Source organism: Mandrillus leucophaeus, unplaced genomic scaffold (genome assembly GCF_000951045.1).
Source record: "Mandrillus leucophaeus isolate KB7577 unplaced genomic scaffold, Mleu.le_1.0 Scaffold329, whole genome shotgun sequence".
NCBI classification, from domain to species: domain Eukaryota; kingdom Metazoa; phylum Chordata; class Mammalia; order Primates; family Cercopithecidae; genus Mandrillus; species Mandrillus leucophaeus.
In genome coordinates, this window is record NW_012103465.1 from 3,029,754 (window position 1) to 3,040,378 (window position 10,625).

At 43.3% G+C, this 10,625-nt stretch overlaps 1 protein-coding gene across 3 annotated transcripts in view; it reads left to right on the top strand.

The window, feature by feature from the left end:
• Positions 1–6,751: 6,751 nt before the first annotated feature.
• RCL1 (RNA terminal phosphate cyclase-like 1) overlaps positions 6,752–10,625 on the top strand; it is a 69,354-nt gene continuing 65,480 nt past the window's right edge. For all 3 annotated transcript variants that reach the window (XM_011988370.1, XM_011988371.1, XM_011988373.1), the window contains exon 1: positions 6,752–7,145. In XM_011988370.1, the coding sequence (XP_011843760.1) occupies positions 7,010–7,145 (136 nt within the window). In that variant the 5' untranslated portion in view covers positions 6,752–7,009. The remainder of the gene's footprint in view (positions 7,146–10,625) is intronic.

Consider the following 10,625-nt stretch of genomic DNA (forward strand, 5'->3'; position numbering starts at 1 on the left):
TGCAGTTGTTGAGTCCTCTGAACAGACATTTAATGTACCATGAGGTGGGGTACAGTGGCTCATGCCTGTAATCTCGGCTACTTGGGAGGCTGAGGCAGGAGGACTGCTTGAGGCCAGGACTTTGAGACCAGCCTGGGCAATATAACAAGATCCATCTCCAAAAAAATATAACAAGAATTAGCTATGCATGATGGCGTGCGCCTATAGTACAAGCTACTTGGGATTGCTTGAGCCCAGGAGTTTGAGGCTGCAGTGAGTTATCATTATGCCACTGCATTCCAGCCTGGGTGACAAAGCAAGACCCCAGCTCTAAATAAATAAATAAATAAAATTTAGCACAAGCTCAGAGAAGCAGTGGTCTTGCTATATCTAGTCTCCCTAGGCAGCACAGAAGAGAAAGGCACTAATAAAATACGCTTAGGACAAAATTTAATCTTATATACTTTATATAAGATTACTGACTTTTATTATCAGTATAACTAATTATCAATATGATACTCTTATTTTGAACATAGCTTTCTTTTGAACATTATTTTGAACTTTATTTTGAACATTCTGTCATTTTGAACTTTTTTTTTTTGAACTTACCTTCTTTTAATCTTTCTTTCTTTGAACACTTTTTCTTTCTTTATTTTGAACTTTCTTTCCTTCTTTTTTTATTTGCCTCAGACTCCCAGGTGGATTACAGGCACCTCCCACCACGCCCGGATAATTTTTGTATTTTTTGTAAGAGACACGGTTTCGCTATGTTGGCCAGGCAGGTCTCGAACTCCTGACCTCAGGTATCTCCCAAAGTGTTGAGAATACAGTTGTGAGCCACCACACCTGGCCTGGCTTTCTTTAAATAGAGAAATATGTCTAAGCCCGGAGGATACTCAGAAGGGTCTTGAAATCCGAAACACGAAAAGGAAAACACATCACTTTCAGCCAGGCATGGTGGCTCACTCCTGTAATCCCAGCACTTTGGGAGGCCGAGGCAGGCAGATCACTTGAGGTCAGGAGTTCGAGACTAGCCTTGCCAACATGGTGAAACTCTGTCTCTACTAAAACAAAAACAAAAACAAAAATTAGCCAGGCATGGTGGCACGTTGCTATAATCCCAACTACTCTAGAGACTGAGGCAGAAGAACTGCTTGAACCCGGGAAAGCAGAGGTTGCAGTGAGCTGAGATTGCACTGCTACACTCCAGCCTCAGTGATGGAGTGAGACTCTGCCTCAAAAAAAAAAAAGGAAAGAAAAAGACATACCTTGCAAATCGCCATGAACATATGTGACAATGATGGTAGGACTTTTATTTTTTATTTTTTTTAGAGACGGAGTATCACTCTGTCACCCAGGCTGGAGTGCAGTGGCAGGATCTTGGCTCACTGCAAGCTTAACCTCCCGGGTTCACGCCCAGCTAATTTTTTGTATTTTTAAGTAGAGACAGGGTTTCACTGCGTTAGCCAGGATGGTTTCAATCTCCTGACCTCATGATCCGCCCGCCTCGGCCTCCCAAAGTGCTGGGATTACAGGCGTGAGCCACCGCGCCTGGCCAGGACTTTTATTTCTAAGGTTACCAGCTGTGTGGAGGAACCAAAACGATTTCAAACATGTGAATGTTAAACAATATACTTTTTCAGTGAGATTGTGGAAAAAGAGGTAGTTTCCTATGTTGTAGGTGAGAATGCAAAATGATTTGACCCGTATTATGATGGTTTATTTTTTGTGTCAGCTTGACTGGGTTAATGGATGCCCAGATAACATTATTGGCCAGGCATGGTGGCTCATGCCTGTAATCCCAGCACTTTGGGATGCTGAGGCAGGCAGATTGCTTGAGCTCAGGAGTTTGAGACCAGCCTAGACAACATGGTGAAACCTCCTCTCTACAAAAAATACAAAAAAAAAAAAAAATTATTAATAGCTGGGCATAGTGACACATGCCTGTAGTCCCAGGTACTCGGGAGGTTGAGGTGGGAGAATTGCTTGATCCTTTCTTGAAAAGGTAATCCTTTCTCTTTTCTTGAAAATAGGAACTTCTTGACGTAAAGTATATCTAGCATTTGTTCTTTCTTTTTCCATTATAGTCATGATAAAATATGTAATTTAATACCACATATGTATAAGTCAAATCCAGGATTTCTGTGGCAGTATCAAATGCAGCAAATTTTAAATATGGAAAGCAACCCCATGGTAATGATTTACATCATTAAAGTTTCATTTACTTATTCAATAAATATTTATGTAGCATTTCTTATGTTCCAGTATTAGGCTAGGTATTGTTTTTCTTATTTTATTTTTTAACCTTCAAATCACATTTTTTTTTACATTGAGATAAAATTTGCACAACAGGCTAAGTGTGGTGGCTCACACCTGTAATCCCAGCACTTTGGGAGGCCAAGATGGGTGGATTGCTTGAGGTCAGGAGTTTGACACCAGCCTAGCCAACATGGCAAAAAGCACGTCTCTACTAAAAAAAACGTAAAAATTAGCCAGGCATGGTGGTGCATGCCTACAGTCCCTCTACTCAGCAGGGTGAGACAGGAGAATCACTTGAACCAGGGAGGTGGAGGTTGCAGTGGGCCAAGATCCCCCTGCTGCACTCCAGTTTGGGTGATAAAAGTGAGACTCTGTCTCAAAAAAAAAAAAAAAAAAAAAAATTCACACAACATATAATTCACAATTTTAAACATTTCAAAGTTTACAATGGAGTGGAGTTTGTTTTGTTTTTTTCCTAATCCTCAGATGCTGGGATTTTTTTGTTTGTTTGTTTTTGTATAGTCACAATGTTGTGCAACAAGGATTACTTTCTTAATTCCAGAACATTTTTGTTACTCCAAAATGAAACTTTGTTGCTCCAATTTCCTCTACACCTACCCCCTGGAATCTTTATAGATATGCCTATTCTGTATTGTTCATATAAATACAATCATTTAATATGTGGCCTTTTGTGTCTGGCTTCTTTCAATTGGTATAATGTTTTCAAGGTCCATCTGTATTGTAGGTATATTAATACTTCATTGTTTTTATGAGTGATCTCATTATATGTATATATTACATTTTATTTATCCATTCCTTAGTTTATGGGTATTTGGGTTGTTTCTGCTTTTTGAATGTTATAAATAAGGCTGCTATGAACGTTATTGTATAAGATTTTTTGAGAACGTATGTTTTTAGATGGTACAATTTTATATTTGGAAAAACCCAAAGTCCACCAAATAAATATTAGAACTAATAAATTCAGTAAATTTGCAGGATACAAAATTAACATACAAAAATCAGTAGCATTTCTCTATGCCAACAATGAATAATCTGAAAAAGAAATCAGGAAAGTGTTCCCTTTTACAACAGCTAAAAAGAAAATAAAATACCTAGAAACGAACTTAACTAAAGAAGCTAAAGATCTCTACAATGATAACTATAAAATATTGATGTAAGATTTTGAAGCGGTCACAAAAAATAGTAAGATATTTTATGTTTATGGGTTGGAGGAATCAATATTAGTAAAATATCCATACTACCCAAAGCAATCTGTATTAAAATACCAATAATATTCTTCACAGATATAGGAAAAAAATTCTAAAATTTATATAAAACCACAAAAGACCCAGAATAGCCAAAGCTGTCCTAAGCAAAAATAACAAAACTGGAGGAATCACATTACCTGATTTCAAATTATACTACAATAAGCTGGATGTGTTGGTACATGCCTGTAATCTCAGCTACTCAGAAGGCTGAAACATGAGAATCACTTGAACCCAGGCGGTGGAGGTTGCAGTGAGCTGAGATCATGTCCCTCTGTCCCCCACAAAAAAGAAATAAAAATAAAAATAAATTATACTACAGAGCTATAGTAATCAAAATGGCATGGTATTCGCATAAAAACAGACAGATGGACCAATGGAATAGAATAGAGAACCCAGAAAAAAATCTATAACCCTACAGTGAACTCCTTTTCAATAAAGGTGCCAAGAACATATATGGGGGAAAAGACAATCTCTTCAATAAATGGTGCTGGGAAACCTGGATATCCATATGCAGAAGAATAAAACTAGACCACTTTCTCTTGCCATATACAAAAACCAAATCAAAATGGATTAAAGACTTAAATCTAAGACTTCAAACTATGAAATGGCTACAGAAAATATTGGGGAAAATCTCCAGGACGTTGGTTGGGCAAAATTTTTCTTGATTAATAAACCACAAGCACAGGCAACCAAAGCAAAAATCAACAAAGTGAAGAGACAACCCCAAAGAGTGAGAGAAAATATTTGCAAACTACTCATTTTGAGATATCATCTCATCCCAGTTAAAATGGCTTATTTCCAAAAGACAGGCAATAACAAATGTTGGTGAGGATGTGGAGAAAACGGAACCCTTGTACACTGTTGGAGGGAATGTAAATTAGTGAAACCACTATGGAGAACAGTTTGGAGGTGCCTCAAAAAAACTAAAAATAGAGCTACCATATGATCCAGCAATCCCACTGCTGCATGTATACCCAAAAGAAAGGAAATCAGCATATCAAAGAAATATCTACACTCCCATGTTTGTTGCAGCACTCTTCACAATAGCTAAAATTTGAAAACAATAAAAGTGTCTATCAACAGATCAATGGATAAAGAAAATGTGATACATACACACAATATAGTATTATTCAGTCATAAAAAATAATGAAATCCTGTCATTTGCAACAACATGGATGAAACTGGAGATCATTATGTTAAGGGAAATAAGCTAGGCACAGAAAGACAAACATCACATGTTCTCACCTATTTGTGGGATCTAAAAATCAAAACAATTTAACTCATGAGGTAGAGAGTAGAAGGATGGTTACCAGAGACTGGAAAACATATAGGGGGTGGGGATGATGGCGGGCAGGTGGGGATAATAAATGTATACAAAAAAATAGAAAGAATGAGTAAGATCTACTATTTGATAGCACAACAAGGTGACTGTAGTCAATAATAATTTTACATTTTAAAATAACTAAAACAGTATAACTGTTTTGTTTATATAATAACACAAAAAATAAAATGCATGAGGGGATGAGTACCCTATCCTTCATGATATGATTATTACACATTGTATGCCTGTATCAAAACTTCTCGTGTACCTCATATATACATGTACTCTCTAGGTACAAAAATTAAAAATTAAAAAAATTACATGGAACCACAAAAGACCCAGAATAGCTAAACCTGTCCTAAGCAAAAAGAACAAAACTGGAGGAATCACATTACCTGACTTCAAATTATACTACAGAGCTATAGTAAACAAAATGGCATGGTACTGGCATAAAAGCAGACATATAGATCAGTAGAACGGAGCAGAGAACCCAGAGATAAATCCACACATCTACGGTAAACTCATTTTCGACAAAGTTGCCAAGAACATACATCGGGGAAAGGACAGTCTCTTCATAAATGGTGCTGAGAAAATTGGATATCCATATGCAAAAGAAGGAAACTAGATCCCTATCGCTTGCCATTTACAAAAATCAAAGAAAAATGGATTAAAGGCTGGGAGTACTGGCTCATGCCTGTGAGGCTAAGGTGGGCCAATTGCTTGAACTCAGGAGTTTGAGACCAACCTGGGTAACATGGCAAAAACCCATCTCTATAAAAAATACAAAAATTAGCTGAGCATGGTGGTGCACACCTGTAGTTCCAGCTAATGGGGAGGCTGAGGTTGGAGGATTGCTAGAACTCAGGAAGTTGAGTTCTACAGTGAGTCATGAGCATGCCATTACACTCCACTTTATAACACACTGTTTTCTACATAAGGCTAGCTACATCCCTAATCTTATTTAAGCTCCCACCTCTTTCAGACACTATCATACCCAGCCCGCCTTCCCACCCCGAGCACCCCCATGCATTCTGGAACTCATGGTCTGGTGAGTGTTGTCCAAGAATGGCTACAAACCCACATTACTATGATATTGGACTCCTACTTTCGTAGTCATTTGTTAGTTAACTGTAAATTTTAGAAGGTTTTTGAGTAGAGAAGTGAAACAATCCAACGTTTGGGAAGATTTTCTTGTGCAGGACTGGAGGAGGACGGGAAGGAAAATCATTGCGTGTGTGTGCGTGGGAAGTTATTACAACTATCTATCTCGAGGCATGCGAGGTAGGAGGGCCTGAATTGCCATGAAACGCAGTGACGATAAACGAAGGGACCCGTGAGAAAGGGGCAAAGAGGTGTCTCTTAATAAAATAAGCAACGGCCTGCTGTGGGAGGATTCGGGTCTCAGTACAGGCTGCCACTGTCAGCTTTGCAATATTCCTCGACCCTTTCTTCATGAGTAAGACAGGATGGCTCTACCTTGCAAGGTTACAGCATGGAGCTGGGGGACTGCGCCGGCAGTGCGCTGAGCAGCATCCTTGCGACAGGGTGAGTGTGCCAACCCTTGTTTTCTCTCTTAGAAAGAAAGAGGAGGGGTAGATAATAGCATCTTCACCCCAGTAGTTGCCGTAAGTAGTGATGCTAAGAATCCGGCACGTCGTAGGCATCAATCTCAGTCCGCCATCTCCCCTTGCTACCACGCTAGGAGGTACCCAAAGGAGACTGCCCTGACTGGCAACTCCCGCGCCGGGGTTCCCGGGCCACCATCACGCGTTGCCTCCAGCCGCGCGCTGTTGCCAAGGCCCGGGCACCGCCCAGCTCCACTACGGACCAATGGCAGCGCGGCTTGGGCACCGCCCAGCTTCAGCACGAGCCAATGGAGGCGCGGCGCGGGCACCGCCCTGATCCGGCGCGGGCCAATAGCGGCGTGGCCCGGCGCGGTGGCCGCCCCGGTCGGGCGGGGAGGCGGGGAGGTGGCCACTGGCTCCGCCCCGCTCCCCTCTGACCCGGTGTCTAGTCTCTCCGTCTTCCTGTTCCAAACCACGTGGACGCGTCGGGGCTGCGGGAGGCAGCCCCAGCCGCCGCCGTCGGTGTCGCAGCCACCACCACCGCCGGGGTCACGGGTCCCGCGTCTGTCCGAAGTCGCCGCACTCGGGCTGCTCACGTCTCTGCGGAGGGCGCGCACATGGCGACTCAGGCGAACTCCCTCAGCTACGCGGGGTGCAACTTCTTGCGCCAACGTCTGGTCCTGTCTACCCTGAGCGGGCGCCCCGTCAAAATCCGAAAGATTCGGGCCAGAGACGACAACCCGGGCCTCCGAGGTAACTTGGTGTGAGCGGCGCGCGGCGTGGGCGCGGGGGCTGAGGGGAGACCGAGCTGATGCCCTGGGGGCCCGCGCGGCGTTGGCTGGGGGCTCGGCGTCTTGCGAGCGCGTCGGGGAGGGCAGGTGGCGCGTCGCCTCCAAACCCGAAGGCGCACGAACGGTGGGGGAGGCGGGGTCGGCGCCCGAGGGGAGCGCTCAGCTGCAAGCTGCGCTCTGAGTCTACGGGGCGCTGGTAGTAAACAGCTGCACGTTTTCCAGCTTTACGTGTAGCAACAAATCCCTGGCGTCGCCCCCTGGCTTCCCTTCAGTCCCTCTTGCCCTCGCCATAAACCTCTCAAAGGAGAAAAACAGTTTGTTGGACCAAAATATGGTGAATGAGCCGAGGGAGAGACATTGGGAGAGAAAAGTACCTCGGGTTGGTTCTCTGTCCGTCTCAAAGCAGGTCTCAGAAGCAGCTGCCCCCTTGGACACCGGCTGTTCCTGTCGCCATGATTTCTCGGCTGCCCTCACACTTGTCCTTGGGTGTGGAGAAAGAAATTTTTAAAATTCTGTTTGTTTTCAGCCGTGACTGTGATTGATGTGCGCAGGACAAGAGCTTTGAGATAGATTTTTAACAGTCATGGGCCTAATTGCCTTGACTTTAGAAAAAAGGTTGGTGACAAGCGCTAAACTGCAGGCTCCCAAGCTCACTTCTTGCTCTACAATGGTAGGTTAAAAAAAAATAGGCCCATTTAAACCCACATCTCATTAAATGGCGCCGGTTTTCAACTGGCCTTGGTTTACACCTGGCCCCCTGGAATGAGATACATGCATTTAAAAACTTCTGACTGGTGGTTATCCCAAGTTGGGCGAGTCAGTAGTCAGGTGAAAAAGGAAAAACCTGTCTGTAAATTGAAAGAGAGTGTTTGTGGTTGGTCCTGGAAGCTTCCTGGGTGGTGCTGATGTGTTTTATTTTGCACTGGCTCTTGTTTTGTCTGTCTGAATGCATTTTTTGGATAGTTAGATCTCTGCCTCTATTGGGTGGTGATTGGTTGCACATGAAGGACGAAGATGCCATGCTATTGATGGAGATAGAAGTTAGGAAGGAAAGAACCAGAATATCCCAGGTACAGTGGTAAAAAACCTAGTGATGGTAGGAAAAACTTGTGTTGGTGGTTCCTGTCCTCTCTCTACTGCTCAAAAACACTGAGAAAGTTAAGGAGAGACCACAAATGGTTTATGGCACGACTTTTCCGTCAACAACTGTTCCACTTAGTTTGACCCTTGGGCAAAGTGTTTGCTTGATTGCTCTGTGGCATTCTCAGCCAGCTCTCCATCCACTTTACCCTCAGCTTAGCTCAGAGAACTTGCCACTAACTGGATATGGTAAGAAGATGGGCTTCTACTTTGTATAAATACTAGGCATAACTTTTTTTTTTTTTAAGAGAAATGGAAGTATAGCCTGGAAATCTGGGCTCTCAAATAAATCTAATTCTATTTAGAGTTTTTCTCTTGACAGGTGGCCTCCAATTTAATATTTAATGTTGCAAAGTATGCTTCTCCTCCTCCTCCTCCACTATATGTGAGCATCTCTTCAAAGCATCTCACACATATGAGCTCCCATTTCTTCCAGGAACAGGGCTTGGCCACTTGGTACTTTCTTGAAAGGGTGTCAGACGCTGATACCTGAGGGAGGTAGAACTGGTTGGCAGGTGTGCTGGTGTTTTACGGGAACTGTTACTTTAGAGCATTATGTGCCTTACCTCGTTCATATACCAGGGGAAGAAAGAGACTCCTGATTATTTGTACATCCTTGTGCTGGCTTCAGGGCCTCAGAAACCTTGTAGATGTTTGTCTGCTTAATTTCTTTCTTTCTTTCTTTCTTTTTTTTGAGACAGAGTCTTACTCTGCCTCCTAGGCTGGAGTGCAGTGGTGCGATCTCAGCTCACTGGAACCTCCGCCGCCTGGGTTCAAGCAATTCTCCTGTCTCAGCCTCCTGCGTAGCTGGGATTACAGGTGCCTGCCACCATGCCCAGCTAATTTTTAGTAGAGTATTTTTAGTAGAGATGAGGTTTCACCATGTTGGCCAGGCTGGTATCAAACTGCTGACCTCAGGTGATCCACCTGCCTTGGCCTCCCAAAGTGCTGGGATTACAGGTGTGAGCCACTGCACCTGGCCTGTCTGCTTAATTTCTTACAGAGGGAACTGATAGATATGCATTTGCAGATATACATGTATATGTGTATTTGTATATGTGTACATGTAAGTGTATATACATATACGTACACACATAAATAGATGTAGTCCCTGACACATGATTTCTGGTCATAGTCAAGGGAGTCCTTGGTAGCTTGATTGAAGATGTAGCCGGAAGGCTGTATTGCCTCTCATCTGTCCCTTTCTGCCTTTTCCTGACTCAGATTCTCAGAGTTGGAAAAAACTCAGAGCATATCCAATAAAATCTTCAGCTCTAATACAAGAATCACATCTCTTAAAGGTGCTTGCTTAAGCATCCCTCATGGTGTGGGCTTTGGAGGGTAGGGGTGGTATGGGAGGCTTTCGGCCTCAGGAACATTTATTTAGAAAGTGTTTATTGAGCCCCAGTATGTGCAAGGCTTTGTATGGGAGCGTGTAATATGTGTGAGAAGCTGCTTGCCCCTGCTCTCATGGAGCTTGTCATCTAAGTAGGATGTTACTAAGTTTGAGTAACTTGAAATAGGAAGGATTGAGTATTGTACAGGGGCTCAGTGGAGTTCAGAGCAGACTTCCCTGAAAGTTACAAAGGAAGGCAGGTTTTCTGGGTCTGATCTGGAGAGATAGGATTGAGATGGTGGCTGTGGAAATAATTGTTTGCAAAATAAAGTTTTTTTTTTTTTTTTTTAAAGAAATTTTATTTTAGAATCGGGGGTACATGTGCATGTTTGTTACATGGATATGTTGCCAACTGGTGGGGACTGGGCTTCTAGTGTACCCATTATCCAAATAGTGAACATTGTACCCAATAGGTAATTTTTCTTTTTTTTTTTTTTTTGAGACGGAGTCCCGCTCTGTCGCCCAGGCTGGAGTGCAGTGGCCGGATCTCAGCTCACTGCAAGCTCCGCCTCCGGGGTTCACGCCATTCTCCTGCCTCAGCCTCCCGAGTAGCTGGGACTACAGGCGCCCGCTACCTCGCCTGGCTAGTTTTTTGTATTTTTTAGTGGAGACGGGGTTTCACCATGTTAGCCCATGTTGGGATGGTCTCGATCTCCTGACCTCGTGATCCGCCCGTCTTAGCCTCCCAAAGTGCTGGGATTACAGGTTTGAGCCACCGCGCCCGGCCCCAACAGGTAATTTTTCAACCTCCCTCAATCTTCCTCCTTTTTGAGTCCCCACTGTTTGTTATTTCCATGTTTATGTCCGTGTGTATCCATCGTTCAGCTCCCATTTATAAGTAAGAACATGCAGTATTTGATTTTCTGTTTCTGAATTAGTTCTCTTGGGATAATGGCCTCTAACTCC